Below are 19,669 nucleotides of genomic sequence, written 5' to 3' on the forward strand. Positions count from 1 at the left end.
GACAGACCAAGTATAGTGACAGCCTTGTAGCAACAGTAAAAGCCTGGAGAAAGCTTACAGGGTGACACTCCTTAATGAAAACTGACTTTCACAATCAGCTGTACACAGTGCAAAGAAATCCACTACTGCAGATCAAATATTTTTCCAGCTTTCTATCACAAATACAGTTCATACATCCACAAGGAGATGAAAGAGGAGAAAATTATAATCCAAGAACACTCTCAATTTTAAACTAAGGAAGGTGAGCCTTTAAACAGGAATTACAGTCATCTTACAAAAGCCTGTCATTATATGCACATCCAGGAATGGGAGGTGAGTCTTGCTTCATAACAGTTGCTCACAGTGGGGGAAAAAAAGAAGAACAAATACCAAAAGCCAACAGGACAGCCAACATCAGCAGCACCAGGCACTTTCTTCACTGGCACTGCTTACACAGATGAGCAGACTGAACTCAGCACATGCACAGTCCCATCATTTCTGTGATCTTGTCTCAACAGCTGTGGCTTCTGGGCCCATGGCTTCCCTTGAGCAAGTACACTAGAAGGTGATGTCTGCAAGACCTGAAGGGAAAGAAAGGGTGAAGGTGTGGGAAAAGAAACAGAGCTCTTATATCATCCATATTTCACTATTGAGATAGTTAAGACACCATAATCTCAAAGCATCCTTTTCTATTGAAAAAATACAACAGATTTGGTAGATCTAGCTTTACCAGCTATACCACATGTTTTAGTGCTCAGTTTGGTTGAAAAACATGCACAACTTCACCAGAGATTTCATCTATTCACACTTGATGAGGAAGAGAGAAATACAAAAATTGTTCTTGAATATTGCTTTGTCAAGAGCAAGGGAGGAGAAGAGAAGGAGAGGAAAAAGATGTGAACAGGCAGCCAGATCAGCTTTCTGGAAATAGTGGAGTCCCAGGCACTGCAGACAGAACCAGGGAGAAACATGAGTGCAGCAGAATTGTCTTTCAAGCTCTGGAAAATCAACGTCTGCAGACACTCAAACTACAATTCTTTTGATTTTACTATTTCTTCAGCAACACATAATGTTATAAAGTATAAATTCCAGGGAAGACAGTTTTAAAAGCAAAAAGAAGAGTTAAGTTCAGAGGATTTTCCCCCCCCCCAGGATGGAAATCTTCAGCCTTAGATGGATGTAAATGGTGACAGTGCAGAAGAATCCTGGGCTAAGAAACAGAAATGTATTTTTATGTTGTCAAGACACCGTGATTTTATATACCATGTGCCCATATGGTACTTTACATACATACAATTTGTAATCCTTTCAATTAGCACTGATAGTGTAAAGCAGTTATTTAAAGCAACCCATACGGCATCCTTCAGTGTAAAATAAATCACAGAATAGCTTAGGTTGAAAGGGATCTTAAAGATCACCCAGTTCCAACCCCCTGCCATGGGCAGTACTGCCACCCTCCTGCTCAGGCTGCCCAGGGCCCATCCAGCCTGGCCTTGAATGCCTCCAGACATGGAGTATCAACTTCTGGGCAGCCTGCTGCAGAATCTCACCACCACCCTTTGAGTAAAAAATTTCTTCTGGACATCTAATGCCAATCACCCCTCTTTTAGTTTAAATCCATTTCCCCTATTCTTATTGCTATCAGATGGTGTATGCAAGCTCCCTTCAAGTACTAGAAGGCCACACTGAGGTCTCTCAAGAGCCTCCTCTTCTCCAGCCTAAATAAGTCCAACTCCCTCAGCTTATCTTCACAGGAGAGGTGCTCTCTAACTCCCCTGTTCCAGACAGGCTTCCAGTTGGGCCATTCAGATGCCTGTACAAATCCCCCAGAAGATTGTGGAGAAACAGTCGCGCATCACCACCTGGGAAGTGTTCACAGCCTTGACACAGAAACTGACCTCATTTTCCAGCTACAGAATGCATCTACTGTGTAACTATATGCATCTATAGTGCCAGTCTTTCCATATAAACTTTCAATGTGAAGGGCCACAACTTGCTAAACATTTGGGAACATTACCCAGATTACTGCTGTCTTTTGAGGCCCAGCAGATGCAGTAGTGCTGCATTAGCTGTTCAAAGAGTTCCTTTTCATCTAGGAATTCAAGTTCTTCTATCCTGTGGAAACAAGACAAAACGTGTGATTTACACTGGAGTCTCAATGTAGTTTTTAATGTATGCACTTTCACTCTTACAAAATGAAAGCTATAATTCAACAAAGCTGAGTTATCTTCACAGTGAATCAATAGAGATATTTGTCCACAATGATGATACCACCACACCTAACCTTTGCTGCCAATGTACAAAACAAGTGATCTACAAGATATTTTTAACTTCCTTTTGACTTCCACTCAAAGGAATTTCATGCTTCAGGATTATTCAGTATAATTTCTCAGGAATATCAGTATTTCTCTTCTAACCCTTTTCACTCTATGCATCTGGTCTTGCTGGACTTACATAGCGCAGCCTAAAGGAAGGAGATTTATAGCTAACGATTTACAGCTAACAGCAGAAGATTGTATTTTCTCCAGACAATCATAAGTCCATATCATGTCTCGGTGAGTGATGGGTACACCAGTGCAGTTCCTAACAACTCTCCCACATGAGCTCATGACAAAGCACAAACCAAATGGTGCATTCAAAATGTGAGGATTTTTTTTTCCTAAAATGGTCCCTACCAAAGATTCTTGAAGTAAGATCTTCCAATGTTTTCCACTTCACCCAAGTGAGAGAACTTCTCTCAAGCTGTCCTTGTTTTAAAAAGTTTAATATGGCATACTCCTCTCTCACTTTAGATTACATGAATATCAAGAGCATTTATTTGTCATGGTAGAAATTCTGTACGGCTGCTACTGAGGATTAAGTGAGGCTGAGGGGAGATGGTTCCTTAATGCACTTCCAGAAGTGCAAGTGCTGCAGAACGGTAGGTAAAGATTTTTGTAAATAGAAAGCATTATTCGCCTCATATTAATAGTGAGGAACCGTTTACATAAGCTATTTATTGGCATCTGGAACAAGTGGAAAGAGCTAAATTGATCTAACAGTCAAAAAACTGCAAAAAAAAGTACAAATGATGTCTTTCCGGAGTGCCATATGGCACAAACCCACAGTCATCATTCCTATTTAAACAACCTATATTTTCAGTCTCACCTGTCCAGACTCATGGTTTCAGTAATCCCCTTATGTGAAGTTGTTTAGCTAATTCAAGCTATAGTTAATGAATTACTTGTAGCAATTCACACTTGATACTATATAACTGAAATGTTACTAACATAAATGTTAGTCACACCTTTTTCTTACTCTGCTTGCATTGTACATAGGTCCTAGCACTAAATTACCGTGGCTCATTACCTAAATCCTCAGCCAAGGAAGAAAGGGGAAGAACAAAAGCAGCCATTTTCCACCAACTTGTAGTAGAAGTAACACATGGTAAATAATTTTATGCACGCCTACAGGACTGGAGCAAACACACACATCTCCACCTTGAGAACATGAAGAATGGATGCTTGCTCTATCTTAAGGCCCTGTCCCACTCATCTAGTGCTGTGAAAGGCTGAATGTTCATCATAAGAAACACCTTAGGTATGTAAATTTATGTTGCTCCAAGCATTATTCTTAAGGCTCTGCAGAAACTTCAAGCTTGCACATGTTCTGCCATGACAGCTAACATCTACACACAGCTTCTCTGATGTACAAGGTGATCACATCCTACAAACTGTCACGAGCAACCTTGGAAACGGTGCTTGAAGATGGCTGCTGACTGCAAGCAAGCTATTAGGAATACCTTTTGACATCAGTCTGTGGCAAAAAGCTGTACACTTTCATCATATCAATGGCATGTGCGTTTTCCCAGCCACTCAACAGCAATCGTTCCTTCTGTGAAATAAACAAGGACAGTGTTCAGAGGGCACGAGGAAGAGATACCTGAAAACCGTCTTTCCGTTAAGGATTTTGTAGGGAATCTACTTGACCTGGTACTTGAAGAGCAGTTATATTATTTTCTAAGCATTTGCTGATAATCTCTATTGAGGGAGGACAGTGGGCTACACGGAGCTGTTCTCTGATCTACTGCAGCTTTTGTATAATTACAGAAGCTAAGTGGTATCTAGCAACCATAATATCAACAGCAGGGAATTGTCATAACGTGATCAGAAAAGGATTTCACAGAATGGCTTAGGTTGGAAGGAACCTTAGAGACCATCCAGTAGGTAGATCATTTCCAGTAGTCCATTTCACCCCAAACCTGCTTTAGTCACTGCTGAGCCTTACAGTGTACACACACTGAACTCTCAGACACATGAATTTTGATTTCAAACATACCTAGGGCTCCATGCCCTATTACCTGAGATTCTAAGGATCTGCAGACTTGCACTCCAGCCAGGTTACACTGCCGTCTCTGCAGGTTCTCAATCATGATCTGTCCAAACCGATCTGCCATGTTCACCTCAGGTAGAGAATGAGACAAAAGTGTTCTGCCTTCCGAAAAGAATGTAACCGCAGCGAAAAGCAGTAACTCGTTAAAATCTCTGGTTATCTGTCATAAAATGTACAGGCTAATTTAAAATCTACATTCTTTCTTTGGGTCTCATTCCACACTGCCGCACCCTCCTCAGCTACATCATGTTTACAAATCAAGTGCCTTTCTGATGATGGCAGTGCTACCTCTCTTATGGGCACAGAAATTGTGCACCGAAATCTGACTCCACTGTGAGCTGTTTATGACTCACATTAGATCTCCAGTAGTGATTTATAACATAGAAGCTCCCGTTCCTAACTTCTGGAGCCACCTAGATTCTCTCAGCACTGTTGACACTGATATGATTTTTGCTCCACCAGTTCTCTATTACTATAAACTCATGGGCAACATGCAACAAAGCTTCATCTACCACTGACTTATCTAAACCAATATTCTACATCTCACCCACATAAGGTTTAAGCCTAGCTGCTTTGGTTTAATATTGTTCAGTAAGTCATCCTTCAGAACAGACATATTCACTGCAATGAGACAACAGATCTACAAGATAAAACTCATTACCAAAGAACCTCAGAAAACCTGTAGAAAAGAATATGGCCTATTGTTACTCTACAAGCACAATTCCCACTTCTGAGAGCAATTTTTATGCCAATAATGCAGTTCAAAAAATGCCATTTTTGTTTTACCTGCTCATAATTTATAAACATCGCCACTGGAAAAGTGCTCGACGCCCACTTTAGAAGACTTGCAGACTGTTGTGGAGTCATGTAAACCAGCACACACTCTGCCACCAGAAGCGTTGGCAAACTTAGGAAAAAAAAAAGAACTATTTCTAACAAAAGAACGAAATCACTAGCAAGTAATTCATGCCCCCCAAAACTCTTGACAGAACTCTACTTGACACTTAAGAATGAATGAAATCATTTCATTAAGTTGACTAGAATTGGGTTTTCTGACAGCTGACAAATTAATTATAGGGGCCTCCCCTGGTTCCAGAGCGGAGGTGTTGGGAAGCACTCTCCTTTCAGTCAGATGTGCAACGTGCTGAAGAAGTGTCCTCTGAGCTGGGATGGCACAAATCATAGCACATATTAAAATTCATTTTGGCTAGAACTACACCCTGCACATACACAACCTGTGCTATTCTATGAGATTAGTAAAACTAGGAATAAAGTACAAACAGAAAAAGTTCTAAGAATTATAATTAGAGAAATTGGTTCCACATAAAGTAAAAAGAGCAGCATGTGCTATTATCTAACAAAATGCATTCCACACTTTGCACTTTGTCTCTTCCCCCTCCATCCACAAAAAAACAACGTACCACCAAAATAGGCATCTGCATGAGTAATTTTGCTCAGAATTAGACAGTTTTCTTTTAATTGATAGAATGAACAGGAAAAAGAAGAGTCGCTAGAAACAGGAGAAACTCCACAAGGAGCAGCAATATAAACAAGGACTTCAGAAGATGAAAATGTAAAGATTTAAATGGCAGTTTGATGCATTCTGCTTTCCCATATGCTCTCTCCCACCCAGCCAGATAGCCACTATTTATATATCTTATATTTGAAAAGTACGTCCATCATCTGCTTTAAAAACTTAAATCCTACCACTTCTAGAAGCCTAATGCTCAAACAGCAAAATGTCAAACTTTAGCTTCCAGAGTTAAGTTCTCAAAGGATTCCATATCAATTTCTTTACTGAAAGGTCTAGGGAAAAATACAGGCTTTAAGATGAGGCAATAGAAAATGATTACAAAGACAAACCTCCAAAGTTATTTGATACAGACAAAATTATTCTTCGTTTTACCAGCTAGGGCTCCCAGAAATCCTGACTCATACCCCAAAACAACAGTGATAGAAGATGTTCACTTTTATTGAGGTACTCCCATTAGTCAGCATTAAAAGACTTCGCTCTTAAGAAAAAAGTAGTTCACAACATTTTGATACACAAGTGACAAAAAAGCAGTTTGCAGGACAGACTGCAGAAGCAGCAGTCTCATAGCTGCAGCACAGCCTTGGCTCAGACACGGTGCAGGAAGGTCTGTGCAGTGTCTTCTGCTCAAAGGACTCAGGAAAAGGTAACCATGGAAATAGCACAGTGGAAACTGGATGCAGACACTATGTCCAAGCCTGACTTTGCACTCACCACTCTGCTCTGTAAACCCTTATAAAAAAATCTTACTGTACATCCAGTTTGTGTTTCTTTAGCTTTTCCTCTAGATCAGATGAGAAGCGAAGATCTGCTCCCACTATGGAGTATCGGCTGGAGTCTAGGCTGTGAGAATCTGCAAGTTCAGAATTTTCAGAGATCAACAGTTACAAATAAGAGGTGTGCTGAAATTATAAATTAAAAAAATATGCAGGAACACACAAAGTCAAAATTCAGTCTGTTCTACCTAGCAATTAACTGCAAGCTCTTCTTTCAAAAGCATTAATTTCCCTCATGGGGGACTATTGGGGCTTTCAGGTTCTGTACATCAGCGACAGGCTGGGCAGAACACCTAGACCTGTACTCTGCAGCCAGGACAATGCAGACAGGTTATCCTATCCGTTACCATGGTTTCAAGGAAAGCAGAGAGGAAAGAAAGAGTGCAAAGATTCAATGCAAGGTTTTTGTTTTTCTTTTTGATGACTCAATGTACTTTTAATGCATACATCCTTCGATAATTTCTGAAAAACCAGAGTAGTAACGTTCCAAAAATTAACTGGAGATAGTTATACAAATTAACAATACATAAAACTATATAACACAGGCTGGTATCAGAAACAGATCTGGGGGCCAGAAGAGTTATTTCAGGCCTCCTGCATGATGCAGCAATAGCATTGTGTGAGGAGTCAAAATGCAGACAGTTTGTGATGCAAATATTTACCCCAGGCAGCCAGCTTCCAGAGTTGCTTCCCCATGTGAAGGAAGAACAAATCCCAAAGCCCAAAGACACTCTGCAGAACTGTCAGGAGTCCAATAGAATTACTGACAGTGAGATGTGCTTGTTGCTGACAATCAGTTGCAATCGATTCAGCTACACAAGCCCAGACCCCGCAGAACACATTTTACAAGTACAGTATCTAACCCACTTAAAGATGTAAAGTTCTGTGGGAATGTAACAGATTGCTCTTTCATGCTTTAACTCAAGAACTGTACTACTGGAATGAAGACATGAGGGCAGAACTGAACATAATTTTTTCCCTCCTACTGTGTGCATGTGACAATCAGAGCAAGCAGTAAAATAAGAAAGCTAAACCGGGTGGGGGGGAACAGTGTGAGAACTTGGAGCAGGCTTGTGATGGACAGTCAGTGCTCATCTGCAGTGCAGGCACAGCTCCTGGGATCCTGCAGCAGACACACAGTCCTGAGTGGTGACATAGGAACACATGTCAAGAGCTGAGTGAACAGAAAGAAGGGCGAGGTGGCTGAAGAGAGGGGATGAAGGAGGCTTTACATTTCAGGAAATAAAAAGATGGAAAAAATATTAAATGCATTAAGCACCACTTCAAGCTCTCCAGAAGAACTACCTCCCATTTAGCTTTCAAGTGACCAGCTCTGAAAATGGCTCCTGCAAGTCACAACAGGGCATTTTTCAGCACCATTTCTGAACAGGGACCGAGACAGTTCCTGCACAGTTACAGGGGAGGGGGAAAAGTTGTGCAGCAAGTGATTCAACATTTTCAGTCAAGGCTTTCTTCCATGTGCATGTTCTGTAATAGCTTTACTGCTTCCCACACCCTTCTATTTAAGTTATTATATCAAGGCCATGATAATGGTACCAAAAAAAGCCCCTCCACACACAGGAAAGTACTTATATAGTGACTTGTGTGCTGCCTGGAGACACAGCAAACTAAGCGTCAGCCATCACAATTAGTACAGAATTGATGCAATCTTCTTGTCCAGCTTCACTGACCTGGGCATAAGGGACATTAACGATGACCAAAAATAAACTGCAAAAAAATTTCAGATTCTCTAACAATGAAAGCACCATCAATGTTTCATCAGAGGCAGAAATAAGTGTCTTTTGCTCACACCACATCGGACCGAGAATTTCTATCACCGATGAGCAGGAAAGAGCAAAAGCTCTCATATTCTAGGGTAAAGCTGTCCTTTATGCTTGCTCAAGCTTCAGCATAATTACTGACACTGTTTGTAACATGCCTTCAAACATAACAAGCAAATGCAGTGTCAGTCACACCTTGGCAAGGTAGGAGGGGGGATGAGATTGTCACTTCCCACTGCAAAGCTGTATGGACAAGTAAAATAACAGCTACCGAGCCACAGCCTGCAAATTTCAAGTTATCCACAGGGAAAAATAAAATAAAAGACCAACAGTGGAAGAAAAAAAACAAACAAACATACAAACAGGTTTCCTTAAAGGTGATTTGGCTAAGGGGAAATATCCTTTAATCCTTAAAGCTAAGCATACTCTGTGCTCAGGAATGTCTTCAAGAACACACAGGACTCCCTACAGCAGAAACTTTCAAAAGGCCAAGAAAGCTGATGAGGAATGGATTCTTCTCAAAAGCCTTTCACTCCAAAAGCAGACACTTTACTTCTATTTCCAGTGTCTGGGCTGCCTGGCTTCTCTCTGGCCCATTCAAACAGAATGTACTTGTTTCTCTACACGTTTCCCTGCCAGCTTCCCTCAACTCTCCATTGATGGCTGTTGGCAAACACAACCACACATGAAAACTGAAGAAGAGCTGCACACACATTATACAAAAGCTGATACAATTGCTAGAAGTTGTGCATTTGAAACATATCTGCGAGCATCTCATTAAATAGCTCCATATTCATGTATGTCAACATTTACAAGCAATACTTCTATCTCAGAAGAAATCTTATGGAAGAATACGAAACTTGCAGTTTGCACAAGACAATTTTCAAATAAAGGAAAAAAAAAGGAGGCAAAAGGAAAAGAAAGTTTAGGAAAGTTTAAGACAAGCCTCCTCTAAAATTCCTCATCAGATTTGTCCTACCTTCGTCCTAGACATGACATGAAAAAAATCAAGTCAAAGAGATGAAGAAATTAAACCTAACCAGGGAAAACACATCAACAAAATCAGGCTGACAGGTGCTCCATCATTTCACACAGAGGTGGCAACGACAGCTGATGATGGCTGGCACTGCCACTGTTCCCAGCTGGAGGCCAGAAGTCAAAGCACAGTCATAAGTGCCCGAGAAAACAATGTGATCCTACTTCATGGTCTTTGGCACCAATTCCTATTTCACTGCATAGTTTGATGTTCTAATTATGAATATTTGGAAATATACTGTCATTCTGAACAGGCAGCACTAGTGCAAACATACTGTGAAATACTTATCTGCAGAGCAGCTGAAAAAAAAAACCTCAGCCTGGTACAACAGGAACATCACCTCTACTGATTTTCATGTAAGAAAAAAAAACAATTTTTCTTCTAACTGAATCAAATTGTTGTGCCTTTAAAAAAGAAACCACTGTTTTTCTTACCATAATCTCACTCTTTTGAACATCAGCACAAGAACCAGGTGCAAAGAAAAGCAACATGAGAATGGGAAGGGTTTCCTGTAATGAGCATGCTGTGCATGTGCATGCCATCCTGGCGAAGAAGTTGTCCCCAGAACCAAAACACTACATCTGAAAGGGTTCCCTTTCTGTCGCTGACTTTCATGTTGTCTGTGTCAAACTGCACATCCCCGTCAGTTTTTGAATAAACAAGGCCACCTCGCTATGACTCAGGCCAGCTGTCCAGTGCAGGCAGAGCCAGCAGTGTTTGGTGGCTGAATCCATGGAAAGTCTCATATTCCAAGTACTCATTCCCAGTATTACATCATGGCTTTGCTAGCAAAACTGATTGGTCTTGTTCTTTCCTACAGCGTGAAGCTATCTGACTGTTTTCTTTGTGATGCTCACATTCGACATGCTCAGATGTGCACAGATTGTCTTGCATTTTTCTGAAAGTAAGCTGTAAGAAATACCAGATTCAGATTTCATTTAGGAAACATCTGGGAAGGGAGGAGAGGAAGAAAACCAACACCATGACTCCAACTCACCTCACTGACCCAAAGGCTCCTCTAAGCCTCATGTATAGATAACAGAAATATGCACAAATACAACAGAGAACATTTTGATCTGATCATACCCATGACTTTTGGCATGGAAGTAACAATACAAGTGGCTGGAATTTAGATGTCATTGCACTCACAGAACGTCAGTAAGATTTGCTTCTATTTGCCTTATGACCTCGCTGCAGTAAAGCTTCCCCTCACAGAAGCATGTCACCAGTAAATAAATGCTCTGCTTTATGGTGGCCATCAGACACTCACTCCCTACCTTAATTTGTCCACTGAAGCAGCAGTGCTCAAAGTTACAGCCACAGTTGCACAAATCACACCATCATAGCACAGCACTTCCTCTGCTACAAGAATTCTGAGTTCTCTAAATAAGAAAGTGCACGAGTGACACAAAGGTAATAGCTCACTGAAGCATAATTTGTACCTACAAGGCAACAAAGGTAGAGCTTCCTGACACTCAGGACTGCACTGTAAACCAGATAGCATCACTGAACTTTGGAAACAATTTAACCTGACATAGCTGTGGCAATGTCATATTACTGCACAAATTCACTGCTTCTCCCTGGAGATAGAACATTCCCTTGTAAAAGACAGAGCTATTCAATGACAAGTGTCATCTTGTTGCGTTATAGAGCAGAGGCCATAAATATCTATACATGAACTGCAAGCCTTGCTGCCACTTCTTTGTCTGAAGAACAAGGAGAAAACAAATGTTACTGTGAAGCCAAGAATGTTGTCTGTTAGCACTACTTCCATGCAATGAAAACATTTTGTGCAAGGAAAAAAGATGAGAAGAGTCACTTCAGTGGATATTACAGCAACTCAAGAAACAAATTCCAAAGCAATTAGACAAACTGCTCCTTGTGCGCAGGAGACAGTCAGTAGAGTGGACCTGACTTAAGGGGTGGGGGAGGAAAACCAACCCAATAAACCAAATCTGAGATTCTAAAATGCTGAGCAATAAGTAGCATTTCACTGTCTGGAAGCACTGCTTCATTATGCCCCATTACAACCACTGACAGGTGACATTCTGAGAACACTGAGTTCTTCTAACAACTCTATTAGGTTGCACCAAACGTCCACCCCACACAGCACCCTGCCTCCCACAGACACCAGCAACTGCTATTTAGGGAAGAGACAAAAAGAAGGCAAGCACCTACTACAAATACTGCTATCCATTTTCTGTCCTTTTTCAAAATTCTTATGTTCAATTGGGATTTCTGAATCATTACTGAAGCAATGCTTTCATACCATTACATGTACATCCTGTACTTCAGTAGCAATGATCAACCAGAAGCCTCCCATCTCCATGTGAGGCACAAACCACTTCTTCCACCCGTGTGCATCACTTTATACTGTGTTGAGTTTAATCAGCAAGTCACTAATTTCACAAGATTTTTCTGCAGTTTTTTTTACCACTCTAAAAGAGTTTGGTATTGCCAATAAGCTGCCACTTCGTATTCATTTCATTCTCTCAATCATTTCCTAGTGTTGAATAATATCTGCCACAGATTTCTACCCCCCTCTACAATGAGAATTAACCATATATGCCTACCTTTCATCCCCAGCTCTTCAGAGATAACCATTCCCTTCCCCTCCCACAACAACAAAATTTTGCTGGCAAAGTTTGGTAAGTAAATGATAAAAAGCATTTTTAAAATTCAAGCACATTATTAATTCTCTACTACATTTCTTAACTCCAATAGATTTGTGAAGCATAACTTCACAAAAGCCACATTAACTCTTACTCAACGCATTACATCATTCTCAGGTTCCACTAAGACCGTCTGTTAGAGCTTTTACTAATTTGTCCAGCAGGGGCATCAGTCCTACTGGCTTGTAGCCCCTTGGATTTGGCTCACAGAGCCCAATGAAGCCCATTTGAGTCTCTGAACCTTCCAGTTCTCAGGTACCAAGACAATTTTAAAGTGAGAAGGTACATATCAGCTAGTAGTTGAGTTATTTCATTGTTCAATTCCTTTAGAACTGTGAGAAGTTTCCAGGGCCATGTAAGATTATTTGACTATTTGATTTGTCTACTTTTACATCCTCTTCTGGTGGTATTTCCATGTGAAGCAGTTTCATGATACATCCTTAACAAGTTCCCACAGGGATTTCACTCAAGCTTATCTCTGGTTATTGCATGCAACAGCAGACTTCTAACACCTCCAAAAACCCAGACACTGGCCTACAACCTAAAGGTCTCAGCATGGTACAGCCCACACCAGCTTAGATACACAAATTCCTACACTAAGGCATTCAATACCCAACACTGGGAAAGAACAAGATGAACAGCTTTAAAGCCAGTTCAGCAGACTCAGCAGCAATGCATTCATTGAAGTTTACTGCTATGAAACGTTAATCAGTAGCTTTTGATTGCAATACATGCAACTTGGTAGCTTCACAATTGCTTTGCTGTACTGGACATATCTACAGAGCTATTCAATTACACAAATACTATCAAACCATTCTGGTTGACCTCCTACTAGTGCATTTTCAGGAGTGCTTAGGCAGTATATCTCATTGTATCATGCAATTACAGAGTATCCCACTGAAACACAGTGAGTACTCACATTATGCTACTAGCAGGATAAGCACATCTCACTCTCTTGAAGGCCCTTTCAGGACTTCCAGACCCTCAGCTAGGATGGTGCTTACAAAATCACGTGCAGATTTAACCGCACCAGGAAATTCACAACCTGTTTCACAATCACACTTCCTAACACAAATTAGTCAACACCGTAGATGCAAATAACTACTCTTCCTCCTAAACAGTCCAGAAGAAACTAATACAGAGCAGTACCTGCAGTTTGGGCACCACAAAGGTTACTCGAAATAATCTATTTTTTCCCCCATAAGGAAAGAAATTTTTTAATTATGCTCTAGACACAAAACTACAAGTCTGTAAGCTAAACCATATGAGCCCATAATATCATTTGAGTCTAATATCCTCTTTTAAAATACTGAAATACAACAAGCAGCACTGGCTCCTAAGAACTAACCTTGTAAATTGTATTACTTCTGCGAAGACTCCACCAAATGTAAAGACTTGTACTCTTACTGACATGGAAAGAAGACAGAGGAAAGCATTCATATTTTAATCAAGCATATATGACTATCAGTAACACTCTCTCTTTTCTGTGACAGAGAGTGAAACATAAGTTAAGCTACACACAAGAGAGGAAAAAAAAACTTTCTGGCAGAAAAAAAGCCTTTTCAAAAGACGACATTTCTAACATGACACAGAGCAAATGGGCATGATTCTGTAAGAGAATAAGCTTCTTTTCCCTCCCCATTCTCTGTCCAAACAGCATTTCAAACATTAAATGCCTGCCCACATATCAGAACAAAGTGATCAGAAAAGTTTTAAAAGTGCTGCAGTACATTGCTGACTTATTTTAAAGATGACTCACCTATTAGAAGAGAGTCCCCTGAATGGGTTTCTATAATTGGTTTTGACAGGGGAGGTTTTGATCTGTAGGAAGAAGGAAGAAGCAGCTCTGAGCAGTTAGGCTTGTTTAACTATGTGCTTCCAAAAAAAAAATTTTTTTTAACACATGCGAAAAAGACAAGAGAATACCTCTGCCCTCTACTGGCAAGAAAAAATGTTTGCAGATTAGACATCTGAGGCACCTTGAAGACAAATTCAGACACTCTCTTAAAGTATTCTCCATAAATCTTAGTTTACTCAGCCAAATAATATTCAAGTATTGTATCAGCTAACCCCTCTAATTTGACATGCAAATCTGAACATTTCTTACTGAATCCAGTAGGGACGAGACTTAATTGCCCCTAAGCATCCTGAGACTTGTTCTGTATACTTTATTTTAGACAATTAAGAATTAAGTTGGTTTTCCTTCCTACAGTTTTCGCAGAGTGACTTCTTCAAATTGAAACAGTGGCAGAATAATTTCACTTAAGACTTGGCCTGCATAATCAAACCTTTATTCTAAATCCTAGAGCGTGAAGATCTCCTCTGAAGAGGGACAAAATAATAAAAATTCATAACTTGTCACTCATTACATTTTGCTGAATTACATCCAGATCTACACAGGTTAACATGAACATTACACTTACTTTATATTATGTATTTTTCTTGCAACTATCATTGGAAAATCCACTTCAAAATATTTTCTGGGGAGAAGATTTTCATCCTGAGAATTGGAGTAAGATGATAGAATTAGGGATATCCACATGACAGGAGGATATAGCCTTAAGTCCCAAGCAGTTTCATTTCGGTTTACATTGGCACTGGTAACAACAGTATACTTAAAAACACAACTTAAAAATATAAAAGTTGAAAGTCATTAAAATGTTCTCTAAGAATCAAGCAAAATATTTAACACTTTATATGTATATAACTCTCTAGTGTCTAGAATGTCTTAACTATAATACAACTTCAGATCGGCATGGTTTACACAGAAATGCAGGTCAGAAGAAAACCCTGCATCTCAGGAAGAACTTTTCCCTTCTTCAGAGGGTAACAAAGATTTGTGACCATGCAGAATGCAATGGTACCTTCTAGCTTCTTCACAAATCCAAATTTAGATATGTAACGAAGTATGATTACACAGTATCTGAATACTGTGAATACTATCACATAGCATACAAAGAATCACATGAATTATTGTAAACATAAATACATGTAGATACATAGTACTTGTGTATACAATCTCACATTTATATAAATACACATAATTCAGAGCATGCACAACTCTGTACCTCAATAACCTCTTTGTGCGCTAATAGAAATCAAGGATAGTGAAAACCTAGACTTAAAGAGGAAGTTCCTGAAAAAAACCCACGAAATTTCCAAAAGTCCACTAGAGGTCAGCTTCATGTTAAATGCTTTTTGGGGAAAGTTGGTACAAAAGTCCTCTCCTCACACACTGTAGTTTAAATTTAAGCCAACTGAGAATAAGGCAAACCAGCCTGGGCAGTCTGCTGAAGTACACAGCCTCACAGCACACCTCCACGTTGCACTACAGAATGCAGCACTGATAAGCCATCACAGAAGAAGGCTTCAAACATCCACACAGATCTCTGTCTTCAGCTGAGTTCATTACTCTCAGCTATCACTTACCTTTAATCTCCAGAATAAGGTATCCATGCCAGCACCAAGATTAACAATCTGACAATTGCATTCTGTCTTCTTTAGAAAAGCCTCAAGCAGATAACCAACCCCCTGAACACGAGCATAATAGCCTATTAACAAAGAAAAAAAAGGCTATATTTTTAATTACTTATTTTAATATAACACCAGATATTTAACAATCATTTTTCGGCAATTTTGGAAACTTTTTATCTACTTAAAAAATATACTTCTTAGAAAGAAGTACACTCAATGACACATTATAAGGAATATTATTTTTAGACCAAATTAATTCAAGCTGTTGAACAAACTGAACTCTTGCAGAGGCCAGAGCTGACATAACCTGCTGTCCACATTCAAATCAATGATTTTGATATCTTTGTACAGGGTACTGCACATTAACCAAGTTAAAGGGATACTCTACTCAGAAAATCAAAAGCAAAGGATAATAGCTTTGATAATAAGAAAAACCATTCAGAAGGTCAGATACAGTGTGTAACTTTATTATGAAGGGCATATGCCTCCCTCTTTTATATCCTAGACTGCAGCAAGTGAAGATATGCTCAAGTGCAGCAGTTGTGGATACAGAAACAAAAGAATCTGCTTACCCTCGGACTGTCTCAGGTACACAGAGACCTCCAGCAAGATACCTGTCTCTACTACCAACCCTTAAATGAGGTCTGGGAAGGCATGGATCCTGGTTCCACCCCTTCTGGTCAATCAGGTGCACTGCATGCACCTGAGCTTCCCTGGGTTAGCCCTGCTTCCCACCAGGTGCTCAATCACAGCTTCAGGCTGTGACTTGCATTTCTGCTACACTCCACACCTTCACTGCATGGCCAATGATTGAGCAGATTAAAGGTAAGCCCTTTCCATTATGGTGATCCAGTACACTGCAATACTTGTATAATTTGCTCATCAAGATTTAAATTGACAAAATACAAAGCAACTGATCATTGATTAATGGTTGAAGTTCATGTTCCTTCATGGGCCAGTAGTCAATAGCTCTCCTAACTGGCTCACCGAGTATAGTGCTATAATGTGATGAAAAGCACAGCAATGACAGTGTAGTAGCAAAGTCCTAGGCTACAGCAATTGAGAACATGCTCAAATGTAGCAGTCGTGGACACAAAAACAAAGGAAAAAAGCTGCTTACCCTTGGAAGGCCTCAGGTACACAGGGATCTCCAGCAAGATGCCCTTGTCTCTACTACCAACCCTTACATAAGGTCTGGGAAGGGGTGGATCCTGGCTCCACCACTTCCAGTCACTCAGGTACACTGCATACAGCTGAGCTCCCCTGGGTTGGCCCTGCCTTCCCACCAGGTGCTCAGTGTTTCAGGGCATGACTTAGTATTTCCACTATAAACGTCACTTAAGAATATGTTTGTACTGTCTTCATTCCACACTTATTTGCTGACTTGCCTCTGTTGATTTCAGGTGCTTTTCTTTCTTTGGCTTGCCTCACAAAATACTGGATGTAAGGGTCCTTCCAGTAGCCGATGCTTACAGCAAACCTACCCAGTGGGAGAAGAAAAATTAAGAGAGTTATGAATTAAAGCCACAAAGGTATAATTCAAAAGATAAATAAGCTACAAAGACAACTCACTGACCTGCATGGCTACACACAGACAAGGTTTAAGAAATCTGCTAAGTGTGTGGAAGTATTTCAATAGGAAGTACAGGATGCCTGGTTAAAAATTCTGGCTGTACCTGCATTACACAAATATCTTTACAATGGCCTTTGCACTATGTGATGAACTTACACAAGCAAATGTCCCAATTCCAAATACTTCCTCCTGGAGAATGCAGGGAAAAAGAACGTGTTTAAAAAGTCCCCTAATCTGTATAGAAAACTTCTGAATGCTGTTAACACTGCAAACTGTTTACATTTATTCCTGAGCTTCTATATGTCACTTTGACACAGACAACACTGTACTGTTCAAACACAGCTTCCTGACCTCAGAGCCAAACAGGTTAACTCTCCAACACCACTCCCTGGCATTACAGCAGCACCAAAAGAAATAATTAAGTACCAGCAACACCTGAAATTAAACTCATGACAGCACATAATAGGGCAACAACCCCATCAGCCCCTGCACACATCTTCTAGAATAAACAAAACAATGTACTCTCATCAAAGAGAGACGTTTGTTCTGAGTTTTGCACATTGGCAACGTTATAGGTTCTTGCTGTAAGGCCAGCTCTAATCATCGATAGCCCTAATTATCGCTGGTGATGCCTTACAAACAGGTTCTAACCTGAAAACAGGTCAGGGTTGGGAACTAATGGCAACCACTGACAATAGTGGCCCAGCAGTCAGCACCTGCCCGCTCAGACCACAGCCCTGAACATTCCCCAATCCCCTTTCCCTCCCGACCCCGCAGCTCTCACACAGCCAGCACCGGGCAGGCCCTCATCTCACTGCGAGGATTTCCCCGCCCCGCCCCGCCACCCCCACCCCTCAGCTGTTACCGTTTGCAGACAGATGCGTCCTCGCACGTACCCCGGACCGCCTCATCCGCCTCGTCTAGGCTGGCAGAGGGCAACTGATCGCGAGCGGCAGCCGCCATGGAGGGCGCGAGGTTCACCTGCCCGCCGCTGCCGCCACCACCCAGCGGCACACCCCCCACCGCTCCCGATTGGGCGACCGTCCGAAGGCGGCGTGCCGGAGCTCGGCGATGCGCCTCCACGATTGGCTCACGACCTCGCCAATTCCCACAGCAGCCAATGGAACCGCGAGGTCTGCGAGGCCCCGCCCAGGAAGCGGCAGCGTATCGCAAAGTACGACGGGAGAAGCAGTTTCTCAGTTTGATCATCCGGGTTTCTGGGTAGGGCCGGAAGTGGCGTCGAGTTCCGGTGGGTGGGGCAAGGCGGTGGGGCCGCGAGCGGGGCGGAGGCAGAGCCGGGGCGGCAGCGGAGCTCAGGCAGCGGGAGCCCGGCGGGAGGCCGGGGCGCGGCCGCCGCCATGAAGAAGCAATTCAACCGCATGAAGCAGCTGGCCAACCAGACCGTCGGCAGGTGGGCGGCTGGGTCCCCGCGCTCGTGGGGAGCGTGCTCGTGTTCAGCCTCTGGAGGCCTTTTGGGGAGGGCGGCTGCGGTGGGCTCTGAGGGAAGCCAGGAGAGCGCGAGGGGGTGGTCCGATCCCGGTCGAAATTAAAATAATTAGCAGGCCCCACCTCGCAGAGCTTCGTTAGGAATGAGGCAGACCCCCGGCAGCTGCTGGCCCTGGGGGGCTGTGCCAGTCGCCTTGTCTGCTTTCGTTCGTGACTTTCATTTCCTTTGTTGCCGCGTGTGGTTCAGCTTTTTTCAGCTCCGTTGCTTTTTCACTCTTGAGAAGACTGCAGGGTGTGCGTTCTGTGACTGAAATAAAGCCGTGTGCGATCGGGGTGTCTGGGCCTGGAGGGCCTTCGGCCCGGTTCTGTGGGAACACACCCACACGCAGTGCTCGCTGAGCGCGGCCGGGGCAGCTGGGGCAGGACGGCAGATGGGGTTACACTGCTCTCAGGGTACTCACTACGTATTTCAACCTCGGAGACTGTTCTCAGCTTTTAATGAAAGCTTAATCTGAAAGTTTACACTTTCAAAAGACCCGAGTTTATACTTCCGTGGGTTCTGCTACAGTAACTCATTTAATGCAGCGTTTATTTTCTTTGGGGCCTGCTTTATATCAAAGTCAAGTGTGTCAGCTAGTAATAGTGAAGGAGTGGACTTTAATAGGTGCTTGTTTCTCTATTAAAGAGAGCGTAACTCCTAAACCAATCTTCTGTGTTCTTTCATTCCTATTTCACACAGTAATTTCTCCATGGAGTAGACTTTTTTCTCTTGTAATTGGAATGATGCTTGAGTTTGTACGTGTTGGGTTACAGCTCCAAATGGAATTTCTCTAATCTTTGTGCGCTGAGTGGGTCGAACATCTCAAGCTGCTTTTCAGCAGTGGGGGGAAATAAGGATTAACTCTTAAGACGTGGTGCATTGCTACATGCAGGTTGAGAGCAGCAGCTCTCCCCTCTGTCAGGACTGTGCTGAAGACAGCAGACACCCTGCAGCCCCGTGGTGTGGCTGTGGCTGCCTGTTGTTTCTCTG

General features: G+C 41.9%; 2 protein-coding genes across 6 annotated transcripts in view; one reads left to right on the plus strand and one right to left on the minus strand.

The window, feature by feature from the left end:
- Positions 1–119: 119 nt before the first annotated feature.
- LCMT1 (leucine carboxyl methyltransferase 1) lies at positions 120–18,163 on the minus strand. 2 transcript variants are annotated; one of them, XM_065732692.1, is made up of 11 exons: positions 18,059–18,163; positions 17,009–17,100; positions 15,576–15,697; positions 14,570–14,646; positions 13,906–13,967; positions 6,632–6,734; positions 5,137–5,257; positions 4,319–4,420; positions 3,761–3,852; positions 1,997–2,094; positions 120–560 (listed from the first exon to the last, which is right to left on the minus strand). In XM_065732692.1, the coding sequence occupies exons 1-11, from the start codon at positions 18,154–18,156 to the stop codon at positions 538–540; spliced, it is 990 nt and encodes a 329-aa protein (XP_065588764.1). In that variant the 5' UTR covers positions 18,157–18,163; the 3' UTR covers positions 120–537. The 2 variants fall into 2 exon arrangements, with proteins under 2 accessions (XP_065588764.1, XP_065588765.1); XM_065732693.1 differs by lacking the exons at positions 17,009–17,100; positions 18,059–18,163 and adding an exon at positions 16,741–16,884.
- Positions 18,164–18,477: 314 nt separating this feature from the next.
- The window catches only part of ARHGAP17 (Rho GTPase activating protein 17), a 38,791-nt gene continuing 37,599 nt past the window's right edge, over positions 18,478–19,669 (plus strand). For all 4 annotated transcript variants that reach the window (XM_065732726.1, XM_065732729.1, XM_065732727.1 and 1 more), the window contains exon 1: positions 18,478–18,604. In XM_065732726.1, the coding sequence (XP_065588798.1) occupies positions 18,552–18,604 (53 nt within the window). In that variant the 5' untranslated portion in view covers positions 18,478–18,551. The remainder of the gene's footprint in view (positions 18,605–19,669) is intronic.

The sequence above is a fragment of the Cyrtonyx montezumae genome, unplaced genomic scaffold (assembly GCF_038088225.1).
Source record: "Cyrtonyx montezumae isolate F1298 unplaced genomic scaffold, pur_monq_1.0 scaffold_16, whole genome shotgun sequence".
NCBI classification, from domain to species: Eukaryota; Metazoa; Chordata; class Aves; order Galliformes; family Odontophoridae; genus Cyrtonyx; species Cyrtonyx montezumae.